Raw genomic sequence first — 19,245 nt, 5'->3', positions numbered from 1 at the left:
AAAACTAATCACAAGCACAAATTAGATGATATTAGGTGATTTTAAATGATTTTTACGAATTTTTAAACAAAGATTTTATATTAAACGAATGTGAAAACAATTAGTGGTAAAGGGGCTAAATCGCTAATATTTGGGACCTACAAATTGACACAAATGGGTCGCAACGTATATAATAATGTAATATGAATGTAGATAAACTGATTTACATTCAATCGTTTCCGTTTTTACTCTAATTTCAAAGCAGTTATGTTCGGCGAAATACGCCAGAAGTCTCAATCGGATGGCAATCTCTAGCGACTGGTTATTCCAGTCTATACCGATAGCATTTATTGCGCATGCTCTCCAGATAAGAATATGGGGTCACCGTTTGACATGACTTGTGGAATATGTCTAACCTCGTTCTTCGGGTCGCTTGTTACAAATTGCGCTGAAAGGCATTATGGTACACGATTCGTGTACCAATGGTAAAATGTTTATTTTGTCTTAAATATTGGATATCAGAAGTCCATCTTTTCCCGGTAAGATCACAACACCAATGTTGCTTAAAATTGACAAATAATTTGCGTTTTCAATGTGGAAGGTTTTGGATGATACTAAGTTGGAGACTTAGCTACTTTAAATGATTACATTTAAATGAAGCATAATTATGACAAATTAATTAGTTTGAATATGTTTTTGGTCCATATATACCATTAAATCACCCAGTTTGTACCCGGGAAACCATCTTTAACTAATAATCACGATGTTATTGCAGTATGTTCAAAGAAACCTTACGGTTCTTTGGTGGATGAGGAAAAACATGAGTTGTCAATCATCGAGAATGGCGGCCGTGTGTTGATTGCAGTTATACTGTTTCACGAAAAAACATTCTATTAGCAGTGGTCGGTCAATCAAGCTCGTTTACTATTTGATAAAAGAAAAACAGCTAAGTATTACTAAATATACACAAATTTTCAACAATATATTACTGTCAAGTTTACTCGCAGATAAAACAAAACAAAGGAGAAGTAGCAGTGTTAATCGTGGTCTCAACAATCGCCGATCAACTAAATAAAACGAAAGACAATTAAGACAGCTGTTACTTATATATATCTCATAAATAAATAGTCCCAACTGTCGTTTATATTGAGTCCCAAATGTCGTTTATGTTGAGTCCCAATTGACGCCAATCAAGTCCCAAATGTCGTTTATGTTGAGTCCCAAATGACGTGATACCCTTTAATTACACAAGATTAAATGATACCCGGGGTATAGTGTAATAACCCAAGTAAAAATATTTGCAGATCAATAACATATTATTTTATAAACACACACATAAATGATATCTATTTGACTTATACCATTCAAATTATGGCAAACTTTGTTGGCTTAAGTTATTGCATATTAATTATTAATAATATCAGATGGACAGATGTAAATGTTTGGTTCAAAGGGCAAGTGGCAACTTGTTTGACAGCAAAAGATCTACTATGTTCATGTTATAAATCTTCATAATATTTCCATAAATACGCTGACTTACAAACATAAGTAAAAGTTACATCTACGATCTTAATACCGAATTATATTTATAAGGTTACCATGGTTACCTGATAATATCATCGTCATGTCCCAAGAAAAAGCGCTGTTTATGCTCTCTGACGGAATAAACGATGCCAACACCGGCGACAAAATAAACTATATCTTTGTTTGAAGTATAAAACAGATTGTTTCGACATTGATGTCCTCTATATCCATAGACCCACTCTAATCTCAGCTGTGCTTCTGGTGCTGTCTTGTCAGCCATTTTCGATTTGCAGTTTGTCTCAGAAATCAAAACATGTTACAACCAAGGCCAGCCATTTCTACCGCCACTAGTTATATCGAGAAGAGCGCATGCTCCTGGAACGCAAACAGGACTCTTGAACATCCAGACTAAGCATAATCGTCCAACGAGCACAGAGAGTATAATTCTGGGTAGTAGAGACTAGTTCTAGTGCTGTTCCAATCAACTGGGGCTTTCTCTATCGATCGTCAAGCGAGGAATACGCATCGACTTGCACATTATATCTATAGAAATTCAGTTCGTACCCCAATTATTAATGTTATTTAAATTTGAAAACGTTAAATTAAACAAAAAAATAATAATAATAATAAAAAAAGTCGCGAGGTTATTTATAAATATTTAAATCTAATTGGTTATATTATTGTCATTGAAATTTGAAAAGAATTAAATATGGAATTGGAAATGTTTTAATTTTAGAAAAGATTTCAACTTCTAAATGTCCATTTTTAAGAGTCAGGAATAGGAGTCTGTGCGATTTATATTATATCGAATTTATCGCAAATAAAAGCTGAAAACATTTAATTTAAAATGGCTAGACTTCTTTGATTTTGATAACAAAAATAAAAATGAGGATTACGTAGGATTTTGTGTGTTGGTATGTCTTATAACTGTGCGACAATATGATTTTACCCGGCGACTGCGTCTTGGTTGAAAATTTTACATTTACAAATTATAAATTATAATAAACATTTCATTACATGGAATTTAGCGCACATGGACCTCGGTTTTTAGTCCCATCCGAACATAGTATACGTGGTCCCTTGTTGCGCCACTGACAAGGGGGAACCACCCGGATAATCCCGATCAACTTCCTCGGGCCGGGATCGAACACGGGTCCTCCAGGTTAGCGAGCCAACATGTTACTTAAAACTGAGCATCCGCGGCTTCCAAAGGTAGATATCTTTGAAGTTTAACAGCTAAATTACTGAAATAACTAGACGGAATGAATTCATTTGTTTTAACACCCGTGGTTCCTTTATTTTCCATTTAATATGCATTTATTATAACCTATCTCCAAAGGGGTATATTCTCCGAGAAATTTTAGAATACCAAATTGCTTTGATAGACTAAAAGATTTTAAGAAACACACAAATAACTTCCTTACTGATAACAAGTTCCTTCTGTGACTGGCAAATCCGGTTTCTGAACAAAACACTCGGTCTCTATCAGGGATGGATTGGGTAATTCGTCTAAAAAACCTTTTTCTGCTGAACAGGGCTGGGGGGGGGGGGGGGGTATTGGACCGGCCATGGAGCGATGATGATCTTGTTGTATGTGGCCGGTGGCTTTAACGGGCCACCACGCCATCACTGGAGTATGGAATGGGCTGGTATAATAGACTTTCTGTGCCGGGTGTGCTGGGTGTGGGCCGGAATTCGGAATGGTCAAAATTTTCTCAACTATAGTCCAATTTTTTAACCAGTTAAATTCTCTTGACGATTATAATTATTAAAATAATATGACGATATGATTATGATTTCGCATGTTAATGGTTGTAAATTACTTGCAGGTCGGGGTTTGGCCTAAATTAGTCGATTTATGAGATATATTATTTGACATAGAATATAATCAGATATATGCCACCAAATCGCATATTTGGGGTTTAATTTTCAAAATTTTAGCGGATGAGAGACCCCGGACCACCCGTCCGGGCTCTGCGGTCAGTATAAGAGGCCGCTCCGACACGGGAGCCCGGGCCGGTTCGCGGCCCCAATCCGCCCCTGGTCTCTATCAGTACTAAAAAATATCACTGAACACCTACACGTTACCGTAGACCAGTGATTCCCAACCAGTGTGCCGCGGCACACAGGTGTGTCGTGAGATCTTCCTATGTGTGCCGTTTAGTTTGAGCCACACTATGTGTCTATGACTAGTCTGTGGCTACAGTTGTATGCCGTCTATGATTTGCCATGTTTTTTATTTTGCAAAAAAATCAAATATTTTGTTTATATATTAAGTCGGGGGTGTCGCTGTTTTTTCATGTGTTTCAAGGTGTGCCGTTGGCACAAAAAGGTTGAGAACCACTGCCGCAGACCATACTAGATTAAAGACAGTGGAGTTGACTAACTTACGACATACATTAAGTATTGTTTAATGGTCGAGAGCGAGACATTAAGTAATATATTGTAACAACATGAGGGCCGTAGGCCCGAATGTTGTTACAATATATTACGCAATGTCTTAAGCTCGAGACCATTAAACAACTTAAAATACAGACACTCCGCACGTGCTTTTACAGTGAAATACGTCACTCGAGTCTAATATTTCAATAGTATAATTAATGTACGATTGGCAAGTTGCCCGTACGATTATTTAAAATAATGGTACGCCAACATCAAAGGGTGACGTCACATCTGTATTTTAAATAGTTTTATTGACAGGCGTATACCCAAGTAATTTCATCTCAAAGTCACCATGTCCGAATGGGCGAACATCAAGCCTCGGCTGTATGACAGTAAGTGATATGTACCTACGCCTATACAATTGCGATGCGGCACCGGTTTACTTATGCCCCCGTCAGACCGGGGTGGCGTCCTTACTGCTGCGACCGTACGGCGACCAGAAAAAGCACAAGGTCGCCGGCAAACGTGAACACAACGCGCGAAATTGTCCCCAAAAACTACAAACTTGAAAGAAAAGTCGTATTCTCATAGTTTTACAGTTCAGGTCACAGAACCTTGGCGTTTGCTTTGAACATGGCGGACTTCGTCATACAGCCGAGGCTAGATGTAGGGCACTGGAATCTGCTGGGGTTTGGCCGAGTGGGCGCGAGGTATGAATGGGGTCGGACTAACCCCGCTTTCCCCTCCTTATAAAAACATGGTAATGCACGGACTTTTTTTCTGTTTTTCTTTCGTGTTCTCTTATCTACTGGCAGCCAATTCTTTTTATAAATTGTTAGATATCCTCTCACAGTCACATATCCTCTCACGTCAACTTTAAGTCTTCGAAGGAATTATTAGTGAGCAGAAATTCTCCCATGTATCTGTTATCAGTCGGCACTTCAGCCATAGAGGTATGTCTCGTGTTTTTCTTTGGCGTTCGTCACTTCCGATTCAGGAATCCTGTATAACTCAGCTATCGTGGCAATGATCTCTGGGTTAAAATTATATTTGGAACGTTTTTAATTAGTTCTATCACATATGTGATAATGACTGGCACCAATATTGTCCTTTAATACCATTAACTATACCCATTCAACCATTTAAGATTTATAGGCTACGTTATCCAATATGTTACAAGCAAATACAAACTTAATAATGGCATGTTTGTAAATGTATATAACAGTATTAATTTAGTATTACTTGTATTATCGTTGCCATTGCTTATAGATGTTATTATTGTTATGGAAGTTAAGCAAATTATATTATATAATATTCAATATATCATATTTAATGAAATGGGATCAAACTTTTCTGCACCGACTGGGCTAATGAAGACAGGCACACGCCATACAGTGTTCTCTGGGGGAAATTTTGTCTGGACAGCCGCGCTAAGGTCTACTCTTATTTCGAATTCCAACCAAGGTGCACGCCAACGTGTACACATGACTTAATTTTTTGTCTCATCCGAAGGCGCCTGTCCTCCTTGTCAGCCCGCCCTCCTTGTCAGCCCGCCCTGCACCACTGGCAAGGGGGAAACCACCCTGGAAAATCTTGGGGAACTTTCTCGGACCAACACCGGGATCGAAACCCAGACCCTCTGGATGAGCTAACGCCTTACACACTGAGCCGCCGCATTTCCGACTGTAAATATATTAACTCTAATAGTAAGGGCAGGAGGGTGGCAACTGGCAAACACGCAGGAACCACACACAATATACACAGACATGGAAAGTAATAAACAACAAAGGCATATAATATCAATCAAGTGAATGGTCCTTGGGGGAAAGCATACAGTGGCAATGCGTTGTCAGTGGAAAAAAAAAACGAAAAAAACATTTTGCAATGACAAATTTTTATATTAGGACATTTATTATGCTGACTTTTATTAGGCGATACCACGGTTTTCATCGGCGTTTAATCAAAGATCACACAAGGTCCACGCGTTACTGATTTTTATTTTCCGAAAATCAACTTATTATTTGGGTGGACCGTTTTCCATCCATGGGAAAGAACTCCCTTTTTACCCCTTAGAGGGAATTGTCTCCCTTATATCGTAACGTGGCGAGATCGTACGAGACCTCCACGCTGTAAACAACATGGAAGAAGTTTGAAGTTTCCGGAAATTCTATTCATCCTTTATCATTTTGGCGTGTGATAAATTAGTATTTGTAGATCAATATGGGACTTTGTAAATGTCCGAAAAGGAAAGTAACCAATCTTTTCTGCTTTGAACATCGTGTAAATGTTTGTGAACATTGTTTAGTAGCAAATCATCCGAAGGTAGGCTAACTTATTCATCTATTCTATCTTTAATATCTTATCTTTTATCAGTTCATCTTCTTCTTTTAATTTATTTAGTCTGCTCACTCACTGAGTCACTCTACTATTCATTTTTTTTAAACTGATGAGTAAAACTGATTTATTGCATACAATAATTAACCACACTGATCAGCAGTGAATATTGGCTAGGCCGCTACAATCACTGATAAAAGGATGACATCAATGCGACTTAATAATGAGTCTCAAATATTAAAGATACATTATGGGAGATTCGATAACGAGTTGGCAGTTCTCACTATAATAGTTAAAAACTAGATAATGTAAAGACAATTTGCTGAAAATTTCATTCAAATTGATCCACTATGAACCGAGAACAAAGTGATTGAATTTCCGCCTAGCCTTGATCATCATTACTAAAGTCAGTACAATAAAGATAAACAGCATAGTCTCAATTGTCCATTTAATTGTTAAATCATGAAGGAAAGTTATGCAGTAAATCGACTCACAATTCACTTAAGATCGCAGGCTAGCGATGCCATCTAGAGTTGATTATGGTCAGGATACGTTTATTAATGTTTAATTAATAATTTAGATAACCTTTCAGGCCTAAAGAAAGACCTGCAGTAGACAGATTTAGCTCTTGCATAATGTATGTTTAACTTTTTTCCACCAACAAATTAAATTCTAAAACATTTTTTTTATGTATTAGGAAAAAAAAGAAAAGACGTTTGACGTATTTGTAGGTACAGTAGAATCTGTATGAGCAGCCACTCCTCTTCAGCGACATCTCCTTGTAAGCGGTCACGATAAATTCCAATCCCCCCCGTAGAAATTCTGTTGTTTCACCTCTTTATTCAACGGTCACTCCTCTAACGCGGCCAGCAGTCACTATTTTACTAATAAATTCAACAAAACATCGCCCATTCAACGGCCATTGTTGAATGAGACCATCTTGTCGTTCTTTGTAACACCCCCGCTAATCCCGTGAGTAGTAGTTAATTAACTGGACCCACACTGATCAGGTAAAAAGAAATGTAAAAATAACAATCAACCCGGGATTATCTGTTAATTAATCTTTTGTTTTATTAAACGACTTACCTGATCATATTTTTCACGCGTAACGACACATTATTTGATACTGATTGAATAAAAAATAAAAGTACCGAGTTTTGTCACGATCATCTAGTATCTCTTTTCCATTGCCACTTTATGGTTAAACAGACGTTTTAGTGCCTCCTATAATATTACATACAGAGTTACACCCCCTGTAAGTAGGTGATAAAATTAGCGATGTTTTTTGTTTATGTGCTTTTTTGATAAAATAAAATTAATTCATCGATTTTCTTCACAAAAATGGATAAATATTATCGAATGCATCACAATGGTAGACAGTAGTATCGAAGGTTGCTACAAAATGACAAGTTTACAGAAGTTATGTCCCGAGATTTGAGTAAAGAATTTTTGTTCGGCGCAAGATTTAGCGGCGGTCAAATTTACCGCTTCCAATGCATTCAAGCTTAATATTTAATTTATGTCAGCACAAAAAGCACCAAGATTTTATTAAGAGGCCACTCCTGTTAAGTTATGTCCGAAATTTGAGTAAAGAATTTTCGTTCGGCGCATGATTCAGCGACGGTCAAATTTACCGCTTCCAATGCATCCAAGCGTAGGATTTAGTTTATGTCGGCACAAAAAGCAACGAGATTTTATTAAGAGGCCACTCCCGTTAAGCGGTCAGTTGTGAAAATTCCCTTGGGTGGCTGCTTAATGCAGATTCTACTGTAAATATTATTTCCTATTTAGTGTAAATGGGTATTAAAATGAGTAAAAGGCAGCATTCTGCCCGAAGCAGTAACATCTTATGTAAACAATGCACGCGCCATTGAGCCAACGATTGACGCCGCTTGCTGTGACGCGCCATGTGTTGAATGTAAGTCATCTTTTACAGAGATATTATTAGAAGACTTTCATAATCCTCTGTGAGACAGATTGACAATTAACATGTATGTGTACGAGTCAACTATTAGTTGTAGGCAACATAACCAATACCAAAGGTTGTTTTGGGTTGGTTTTTTTCAAATTGAAATGAAATGAAATGAAATGGAGTTTAACGTTCTACTGTTCTGCTCCTAACCTGGGCTAATGAAGACGGGCATACGCCATACAGTGTGCTATGAGGGAAATTTTGCCCGGACAGCGGCACTACGTCCTACTCTTATATCGAATTCCAACTGCCAAGGGATCTTTTACGTGCACGCCAATGTGTACACGGGACCTCGGTTTTTCGTCCCATCCGAACGACTAGACAGCTTTCCTTGTCAGCTCCTCCGTCCTGCATCACTGACAAGGGAGAACCACGCAGGAAAATCTGAATGAACTTTCTCGGCTAATGCAGGGATCGAACACCCGACCTCCAGGCTAGCGAGCTAGCGTCTTACCCACTTAGCCATGTGATCCCCTTTTCAAATTGAAATAGACCCTAGTAGGCCCAATACTGTAATACTCGAGCTTGATAATGATATATTATAATTACTGACCGATCACGGCCAAGATTAGTTCATCAATGTTTTAATAATAGAATAATAAAGTAGCCCTCTATTGAGTGTTTCTACTGTTCTTAAAATAATGTTTTAACAGATTAACTTGATAAGCTTATTTACATTCAACGGTCGACTGGACTGGACATACCCGGGAGGTGGATATATCATCTGCTATATAGCCTGTGTCAGTGCAAATTCCATTCATTCATTTATTCATTCTTGACATTTCATATTGACCAGTTGAAATCAAGTTAGTAACATTAGTAAATAATTGATTGAAAGCATACCTTTTTAAATAGAAAATAAGTTTAATTAAGCTTATTTAACATTTTAGCTATTTCCAAAGAATTAACTACACATATTTGTTTATGTTTCACAAGCCATGCCATATGGCACCAGTGACCCGTATGTTGTCAACTTTGACTTCGCCCACTCAGTGATAATATGGGCAATTTTACCATCCTACTGTCAATTTTGATATTATTCCATCACATCAAACTGTAGTGTTTCCTTTTGAGAATTTGTTTATGTTTATAGTGACAAGGTTAAAAAATATGTTTAGTTTGTAGTTGAGTTTATCGATTTGAAAATAAAACATTAAAGTAAGCTTATGCAATATGCAAATAAGATATTGTTTGGCATGTTTAGACGATTCTGACCAATGATAAAATAGCTGTTCAGCACACATAACTATCCTCAGCCCTTTTTGTAAAAGTTCTTTTCAGGTAAAACACAGTATTTGTCCAGTTTTCAATCTTTTGATGTATACACAGGTTGGAAACAACTTCCAGTATTTACAGTCAATTTCTTACATGTATATTCAACATTTGTAATAATGACCTCTCCTAATGACCACCAAATTTCAAGTCAATATATATCTTTGTTGTTGAGTTACAGTTATAGCAATAAACATGTCCCAAAAATAGCCATTTTTTGTGTGTTATGCTGTCTCACTTCAATAAATTGTATTTTGAAACTCAAATTAATATATTTTTTGTGACTTTTTTTGGAAAGAATATAAATGCATGCTTATAGAACATTTCCTACATGTATAATAAATTTTGGTAGTTGAATTATACTAGGAGACAGTGTATTAAGGGAGTTATGACTAAATTACAAAAACATGCGTTTCTGTCAAATTTTCAGAATCACGGTGGACATGCACATGAAAAGCACTGAAAACTTACAATAAAAATGTGATCTTCAGTAGTAATTTAGTATTATACTTTTCAATGTGCAATTTTAAAATCTAAAATATTTTTTATTTATTTGAATTTGAAGTTGATTTTTTTCACTTTTTAAAAGTTACGGACACTACATTGTAGTGTCTTTAACCATACAGTGACGTGCCCATACTTAAAAGCTTCACAAAAGTATATTTGTAACAGCTGCTGAGGCGAAAAAAGTATTAATTTTAATGACCAAAATATTGAACTATTGATACTTAGAATTGCAAGGCAATTTATTTTTTTTACCCCGATGAGACACTTTTGTCACAAATACTGTGTTATAGCCATTTTGTAAAATCACAAGATTTTCTATAATAAAAATAAGTGTGTATGTGTGTTTATGTTTTTTTTTTAAAAGATAAATATAGAATTTAATCAGGGCACTAGAAATATTGGGGTCATATACAAGAAGGACATAAAACCACCAGTCTAAACAGTGGTCGTCTTCTGAATGGCAATAGTCTGCCAGTTGATGTCATCAAAATTATACTCAAACACTATGAAAATCACTATACTTAATTTTAATCACTATCCATATTATAACCAATGCCGTGTTGACGAGTCAACCAATGCCGTGTGGACGACTCAACCAACAGATTTTAATATTTGTGGACGACTTAACACTTAACTATACTTTTCGTGTGGACGAGTTTGCTTGTGGACAAGTTAACTGGCATTCCATACATGTATGTACAGTTAGCCTTTTTACATTCGAAAATTACTCTTGTCATTGAAACAAAAAAAAACAGGCCTTAAGAAAAACATTGACTAGGCATATCTAGGCTTACTGTATCATATAATCAGCAAGCACAACGCCAATAAAGACTAAAGTCTAACATAGTGCCTCATTTTATGAGCATGTCAAGCCCTTATATTTTAATAGTGACATTACAACCTCATAAGGAGTTGCTTATATGTTTAACTCTGTATTAAAGACCACATAAGATGGCCAAATTTTCTTTTTTGTACGTGTAGCCAATGATTACTACATCCATTTTACAGCAAGTTCACACCAATCTGATTAAAATGAATTCAGCTATTAACGTTTAAGTATCCGACAGCCAAAAACGGTTTTCAAATTTTCATTAACGACCTTAATCCGGTTGATTGGCTAGTGAGTCACAGGCACTACACATGAGATATACATTATCTATACAATATCTCACTGTGTGTACAATATATCACTGTATAAACACACCACCAGTTGACAAGTGTGTATTTGTCGGCCCAATTAACATTGGACTGGCATAATCATTAACTCGTAATTATGTAAGCTACCTCTCACTATATAAGTCAAAGCATTTTCTTAAGCCGACCTTTCTCGTCTTGCGTTGTTATAGATTAGACATTTGTGATTGGAATATTTTAAGGTGAATTTAAAATGCTGTAGATCCATTTAAAGTGCCATTGTTTAAATAGGCCCCGTGACAACTAAAGAAGACCTAAGCAATTAGCGCATTTACCGGTAATTTGGATAACCCCGTAATACTTGATATCCCAAACTATTCTCTATAAGTACACAAATACAAATGGTGCCAGTCAATTGTCCATATATTCATTATTAGCCATATAATAATAATAACCATCTCTATACACAAGGAACAACTTTTATCGCAACTCCATTTGAAATTCACAGCGAATATGGAATTTTCCGATGACCATGCATAGATCGCCCTCATTTCTCAGCCAATCAACGCTGGGAATCTTATTGCCATGTACGGTTCCATGCACTACGGGCCTAGTAACTGAGGTTAAACTTTGGCGCGAAATTGCATGGGATTCGTGGACATGAATATCAAATACACTTGATCATACGAGGAGTTCCTGATGCCGTTTGGTGAGTTATTAAACTGTCAATGCAATTGTAAAATACTTTTATTATAAAGAAGATTTCATATCAAGTCAATTAAATGTTGTTTAAACGTCAGTCAACAAATAATACGAAGCTACTTGATTACAAAAACACCAGTGAGCAATAAGTATTGGGTAAATAATAATTATAAACAACTGATGAGGAAAACTTAATTATTTTATACAATTAAAGATACATTATGGGAGATAAGATAAAAAGATGGTAGTTCTCGCTATAATAGTTAAAAAGTAGATAGTGTAAAGGTAATTTGCTGAAAATTTCAGTCAAATTGATCCACTATGAGCCGAGAAAGAAGCGGGTGAAATTTTTGCATATTCTCGGTCATCATTACTAAAATCATTAATATAAACAGCATAGTCTCGATTATCCACTTTTTTGATTTAATTATCACTGGCCGTTAGCGGCATATAGGAATCTAATCCAGCCAACATTGAAGGCTAGCCTTGACATCGAGAGTTTATTATGGTCTGGATAAGTTAATTAATGTCTAATTGATAATTTAGATAACATTTCAGGCCTAAAGAAAGACTTGTAATAAGCAGATTTTGCTCTTGCATAATGCATGTTTAATATGTGTGTGTACGATTCTACCATTTGTTCATTCGTGGGTACTACGCACACTTTTCACCTAGAGTGATGTCTTTGATCTGGCCGGCGTAAAAAAGATAATTACCTAATCAGCATTCTTCTTAATCCCACTAACAATCACTGCTAACACCAAGATTTAAATTAATTTATTACCCTCAAGTCTGTATAACTTTAGTCGGATTGATTAATTAATGACAGATATTAATGACACTTGTCATATTATTATCAATACACAAAGATAGTTAGATGATCCTTCTCAATCTGTCTGTTATTCCATTTAGATGGTTACCAACAAAATTTATTTGTACTGTTAATTCTAACGTATATTGAGATATTTTTTCATATTTCATTTTTACGGTCCATTTCAGAGTAATGAAGTCAAATCCGCCTTTTACATTTACAAATCGCTTTTCAATCATGTTTGACTTTTATGATACATTTTGCATAACCACATCTTTTTACCCCTGTACTCTTTTACTCGGGGGGAAATTAGAACCACAATACTCTTTTGACGAAAATGTATCTCAAATCGATTGGACTGCACAAGATGTAAGAGGGTACTAAAATTGCTGTCGTGAGAAACGAGAGCGACCGTACATTATGAAACAAATTCGAAATTGGATCTTAAAATAAAATGAATTACAAAACAAATTATTCCGTAGTCAATTGTTTTACAATGTATTTAATTAAGGAACTAAGGGGGATTAAGGAATCAGTCACACGTTAATGAGTACACACAATTCGGCTGTATATAGGTATTAAGGAATAAACATTCTGAATATGCATTCGGTCACTGTGACGTCACTGGCGCCTGAGGGGATTAAGAGTGTTTTCGATAATTGGCAAAGTCGTTTTTACGGGAGGTCCATTTTTACGACTTTGAGTGAAGATTACTGAATTAATTTCAATCAGATTGGTGCGAACTTGCCGTAAAGTTGATATAGTAACCATTGGCTACACATATCGAAAAGTTCCCAAGCCCATCTTATGTGCACTTTAACTAAACGTTAACCTTTATTCTCTCAGTCCCACAAAAGTGACAGTTGACTAAACATAAGGTTTTTTGAACAAAGGCATGTGCAAACTTTCAATACAATGAAAATATTGCCACCATGACTAATCAGCACTGCAGAAATTAGTGGTTAATCATGTCACAGTTTTGCTGTCAGAAACATGAATATATTCAGACTCACTTGATTAAATTTTGTGAATTTGGAACTGTCCAGATTCACAATTAGGAAACCGCAGTAAAACACACACATATCCAAATCCACTGTTTTCTAAATCTTGGAGGCTGTGGACAAAAATGGTCCACAATATAGTGGACAGAAATACAATGAAAAACTTGGATTGGCTTGTAGACTGGTGAGTAGGATTAATTAATCACAGACCATTGCCAGACAGCTGCATACAAAGGGAAATAATTTTACTTTATTTTGTTTTCAGTGTATTGTACAATCTTACCTACAATGGCTACAAGATAGTGACTATAACCCGATTTGCAAGTTATGTAACCAAGCATTAGGAGCTGAAAATGCAGAATGTGTACGACTGGTTTGCTATGGTAAGAGGAAAAAAGATTTGAAATACAAGTACTATTGCAAAGTCTACCCTTCCTTAAACTAATTTCAATTACATGTACACTGTAGATATACACCACCAAATATTTGTAATTTGATTTTCAGATATATTTCATTGGAATTGCATAGACAGATATGCTCGAAGTTTACCACCAAACACAGCACCAGCCGGTTATACTTGCCCAACATGCAACACCGGAATATTTCCACCAGCAAATATGGCTTCTCCCATAGCAGATGTGGTAAAAACATTCTTATCACGTGTCAACTGGGCCCGAGCTGGATTAGGGCTGCCATTGGTAAGCATCACGAAATCACATCATATGATACTTACATGTAGCTAATATAGTTCAAAGGGATATTACAAAGTTCATGGATGATCATGTATTAACCATGAATTTCAAGACCCTCTATTTTAATTGAATCTGGAAATGTTGAAAAAAATGCTTTATATGAAAATTGATATGCTGTTGCAAATTTTGCATTTGATATTAAATCTATTTTATATATTATAAGCTGGAAAATTGATTGCATACAGTTTTCTTCTTGTATGTTTTTAATGTGAATGTATATTGCTGTCCACAATTTCTTGTGAATACTCCTCAGGTCGGGGTTCTTATCAGGTTTGTTTCAAATTTGAAACCTATAGAGGTCACAATTTTTATCCGATTTTGTTGAAACTTGAAATGTAAGTTTATAACACAAAGATCTCAGTTCCTTTCGATATATGCGCACATCGAATTGTAATTTCCTGAATTATGGCCCTTGATTGTAGGAAAAATCACTTTCTTGTTAGCTTGTTCTCTATCCATCTCTCGAAAATGTGGGCGTATCCTGCCTGGCAGCCGCTGGTTTGATATGATGTCACAATTCCAAGATAACATCAATTAAACATTTTTGTTGTTTCTTTTTTCAGATTGAAGAAGCAGAAGCACCAGTTTCTAATACTCCTGTAGTCAAAACAGAACAAAGTCCCCCACTCACTTCAACACCTTTTCCAACGCCAAATCAGCAGACCCGCCCTAGTGCACAGGTGCCACCTTACAGTAGTACACCTACCAACCCCAACCCTCACAGTGTTATAAGTGTTGACGCTGGAGCTAGTTCCAGAGGCCTTGGAACAGGACAAAACAGTATGTACCGTAGCTATATCTTTCACATTTTTTAACACATAAGAATAAGTTTGTTTAGTTAGCTGTTTATGAGTGAGGCTTTCAGTATTTAGTTGAAGGTAGTCAATCTCTGTTACTTGTCAAGATCAGTGAAATATACAAATCTTTGTTACTTCAGATCCAAGGAAATTATTTGATACTACAACAGATGATGATATTTTTAATATGTCACATGACCATGATGAAGATAAATATAAAAGACGTCCAGCATTCCATTGGTTAGCAAAGTGGTTCAAGTATGTGAAGAAATTTTTTATGTGGATTGATCTAAAATGTTGTTTTGTACATGTATTTACTGTTTTGTTGTACATGCATGTATTTACTGTTTTGTTGTACATGCATGTATTTACTGTTATGTTGTGCGTGCATGTATTTACTGAATAGGGAGTCACGGTGGCTCACTTAGTATGGCGCTGGCTCACTAACCAAGGTGTCCTGGGTTTGATCCTGATGTTGGCTGGGAAAGTTCCTGATGGATTGTCCAGTGTTGCTTTCCCCTATTGGTTTAATATTCTAGTTGGACGAAAAACCAGTGGTCACTTGTACACATTGGCATGCGTGTAGTTGGATTTGTATGAAGAATAGGTGGAAACATACAAAGTGTTCCTCATATTCTGTCATCGTTAGCCTCATTGGAACAGAAAAATTAAATCGCATTTCATTTATAAAATGGAACCATGGGATTCTCAGGCGTTGTTCCTCTCGTGTACACATTGGCGTGCATGTAAAAGAACCCTTGGCAGTTGGAATTTGATTTAAGAATAGGCCATAGCAACGCTGTCCGGGCAAAATTAGCCTCATGCCACTGTATGCCCGTCTTCATTAGCTTAGAGCAAAACAGTAGAACGTTCATTTCATTTATAAAATATATATACAAGTAAAATATTTTGTTGTGTGTTTAGTATATATCTTGTTGAATTTGGATGTGTTGTTGAAATTTGTAATTGATTAACAAAAAAAAGGGAAGTAATTTAAGTACTACTGACAGTAACTGGTCTTCTTTTGCCTGGGCTCCAAGACTATTTCATCCCTAGAGAGATATAATATTTGTCATACTCTATATAACCAGAAACTTACATTTCTATTTTTTTAGGACCACAGATTCAAGAAAAAGAAAAGATCCAAATGCAGTTATGAAGAAATTTTTAGTGGTTCTTGGAATTGGAATTATTTCTTTCCTTACACTTATTATTATATTCTCTAAATTAGGACATGAAGTGGCAGAAAATGATCCCAACTTAGATCCAATGGCAAATCCCAATATCCGAGTTAATGAGAAGATTGCAGTTGATCACAATTAATTAATTCTTAGGTGTAAATTATTATAATGGTGTTGTTTGTTCATTGCAAGAAAGATAATAGTATGGGAAGAGAGCTATATTGTTTTTACCTTGCCTAACTAAAATCTAATTTATTTTTTGGGGACAAGTTTTGTGCATGTTGTCTTAGCTAGCCTTAGATAAGGCTATTTAAAGCGGCACTGGTACATTGTACTTTTAAAGAGAAAATTATTTTTTGTACTTTTTGTTGGCAACAGCAAAATGAAAGTTCCTCTTTAAAAATGTAATATGTTGATATATTTTGTAAATAGATTTGTATATATACATTTAGAATCAAAGGAATATTGGTCATTTGATTTGTCAAATTTGAAAATACTTACAAGCTGACCAAAAATCTTTTTACAGTAAGATCTGTGCATGTAAATACATGTAATGAGGTCAAATCTGGCTACTGTTTGCTTCTGCATTTATCTACGTGATGATCTGAAATAATTCATTATATTGGTTTATTTCTGATTATACATTTTTGAAAAAGTGAGTTAAGCTAATGGGTTTGTGGGTATATTTGTATTGTTAATATCAATAATGACCTAACAAGCAATTAATCTTATATTAACACCATTAAGGTTATGTATTTGTTTAGTACAAGTATTTCTCCAGTCTATTAAATGAAATTTCCAATATTCTGGCAGTTCAGCTGCTTTAATAAACTCCATTAAAACTATGCATTCATATAGTACTTGTATTGTTCAGCCCGTTAAGCGGTGTAAAGAAAAATCCTCAAAATTACAGTTTTCCCTACATGTAGGCATTTTATTTAACTTTACACCCCAGTCGATGTTCCCCAAACTGCCTAACCATTCGATCAAGAAATAACAGTCAAGCTAGCATATGATAAGCCGTCGGACAAGCCATGGGGTTGCCAGTTAGTAATACCCTGACTTTTTTGCCCAGTGCTTGCCCCGTGGGTGTATTTTGGGTAATCCAGTATTTTTCTAATAAGATTGGGCATCTATACATACTTTTATTGGAAATAACCACCCAATAAATACTTTTGTGACAATGTATCTTTAAGAGAACTCCTGTTGAAATTCAGAAAATTTTTACTGTGGATTTCAGAATTATTTCATTCTCTGTTTATGTTCAAATTTATGAAATCGTGTTATTGAAGACAATGGATTTCCGTAAAATTCAGTAGGGCGGTGTTCAGATTTGTTCAAATGAAGATGCACTTATAAGGGGCAAATTTAGGTAATCTTTAAATGTCTTCTTCGTATTGAGAATGGCTGAATAGTTTTCCTTAACTGGAATAAATTTAATTCTGAATCCAAATTTTCTTTTAATGAAATAAAGTGTACAAGTTAATAATAGGTGTTTCAATGATGTGATCTCTATTTTGTGGTTTATGCGTATTTTCGAAATGATGCTAAATAAAATTTTAATTGGATTAATGATTCCTTTATCACCACACTAATCCTGTATCATACATGTATATAATTATTACCCATACATCATGAAATATGCTTTTATAGACCCACATTGAAATGTCATATTACTGTTCGTCCCAGTTATAGAGTTATTTCCCTTGATCATGTCACAAAACCATGTAAAGGCACTAATGCAGTTATACAGTATAAAGATGTTGCTTTTTATTTACCTAAGGTTTCAGAATGCAACAACAGCTGGGATCACATAGCTGCTGAGGGTACATATTGCTGCATGAAAAATAATGGTGTATATAATTAATTAACTGTTTATAGGGTTATAATGTCAACTGGTGTTTTCATTTAATGTCTCGGATCAGTCATTATTATTTTCTTGATGGAAGTTGTTATTGGGAAATGATTTTATTATTCCATGATTATAGTAGTAAAATCTTTTAGACAAAAAAGAATATTAATAGTACACAACAAAAGAAATGAATTTGAATTGTTAGTATTGTATCTAGTACACAAAAATAGAGCAGAATTTGAATAACTGTTTGTTTTATTAGTCTTAAGTGTGGGTTCAGAATTAATGGATAAATTTTGATTTAGTAGTAAAGATATATCTGTATTTGTGATTATGTATATTAAGACTATATTGTTAATAAATTTACAGCAGTACATTCAACACATTGAAGTATTTATTTTTCCATTTCAAATGTTGCTCATTTTTATTTTGAATATTGACAAGAAATAATAGAAGTAATATATATAAAGGTTAATAGGAAAAATGTACTAATATACAAATCTTTTGTTTAATTAAAATTGTACATTCATTTTCATTTATTTATATTATGTAAATATGTATTATGTTAACATGTATTTATTTTAGTGAGATAAAAAAAAAAGTCTTAAAACATGGTTTATGTTATGCATTTTTATAAATAAAATCAAGATGTCTGTGTGTTCCCCCATCATGCTTCATCGCCGTGATCCACCCCCACATATGTGGTATCAAATTAACCAGCATGACGCTGTGAACGTTTAGGCCATGACTAATGAAGGTAAAGGCCACAGATCTTGTGCGCCGAGCGAGACGAGTATCCAGCTTGTATTTCTATAAAATGTTTCGATTAACTTTGCTTTGCATTATTGTGATCATTTCAATAATAGATAACAATATTTAAAAAAAACTTTCCGAAATGTTAGAATTTTGTGTTTTGAAGTTTTGAACATAATTAGGCCTAAGTGACCTAAAAATTGTCATACTGCTGTTGCTGACAGTTAAAAGTAATATACCATCAATTATCTAATACCATATCTAAATTAGCATCCAAAATTGTGAATATGAA

General features: G+C 35.1%; 2 protein-coding genes across 2 annotated transcripts in view; one reads left to right on the top strand and one right to left on the bottom strand.

The window, feature by feature from the left end:
- The window catches only part of LOC126820733 (echinoderm microtubule-associated protein-like 6), a 36,432-nt gene extending 34,588 nt beyond the window's left edge, over nt 1–1,844 (bottom strand). The window contains exon 1 of the mRNA XM_050548825.2: nt 1,587–1,844. Within this exon, the coding sequence (XP_050404782.1) occupies nt 1,587–1,783 (197 nt within the window). The 5' untranslated portion in view covers nt 1,784–1,844. The remainder of the gene's footprint in view (nt 1–1,586) is intronic.
- Nucleotides 1,845–5,982: 4,138 nt separating this feature from the next.
- Nucleotides 5,983–18,779, top strand: LOC126820776 (zinc finger protein-like 1). The gene is made up of 6 exons (XM_050548895.2): nt 5,983–6,207; nt 13,884–14,001; nt 14,123–14,316; nt 14,934–15,150; nt 15,308–15,425; nt 16,283–18,779. Exons 1-6 carry the CDS (start codon nt 6,106–6,108, stop codon nt 16,488–16,490), a joined length of 957 nt encoding a protein of 318 aa, XP_050404852.1. The 5' UTR covers nt 5,983–6,105; the 3' UTR covers nt 16,491–18,779.
- The last annotated feature ends 466 nt before the right edge of the window (nt 18,780–19,245 follow it).

Source organism: Patella vulgata, chromosome 5 (assembly GCF_932274485.2).
Source record: "Patella vulgata chromosome 5, xgPatVulg1.2, whole genome shotgun sequence".
NCBI classification, from domain to species: domain Eukaryota; kingdom Metazoa; phylum Mollusca; class Gastropoda; family Patellidae; genus Patella; species Patella vulgata.
The sequence above is the reverse complement of the archived record's forward strand: the minus strand, read 5'-3'. Positions and strand labels throughout refer to the sequence as shown.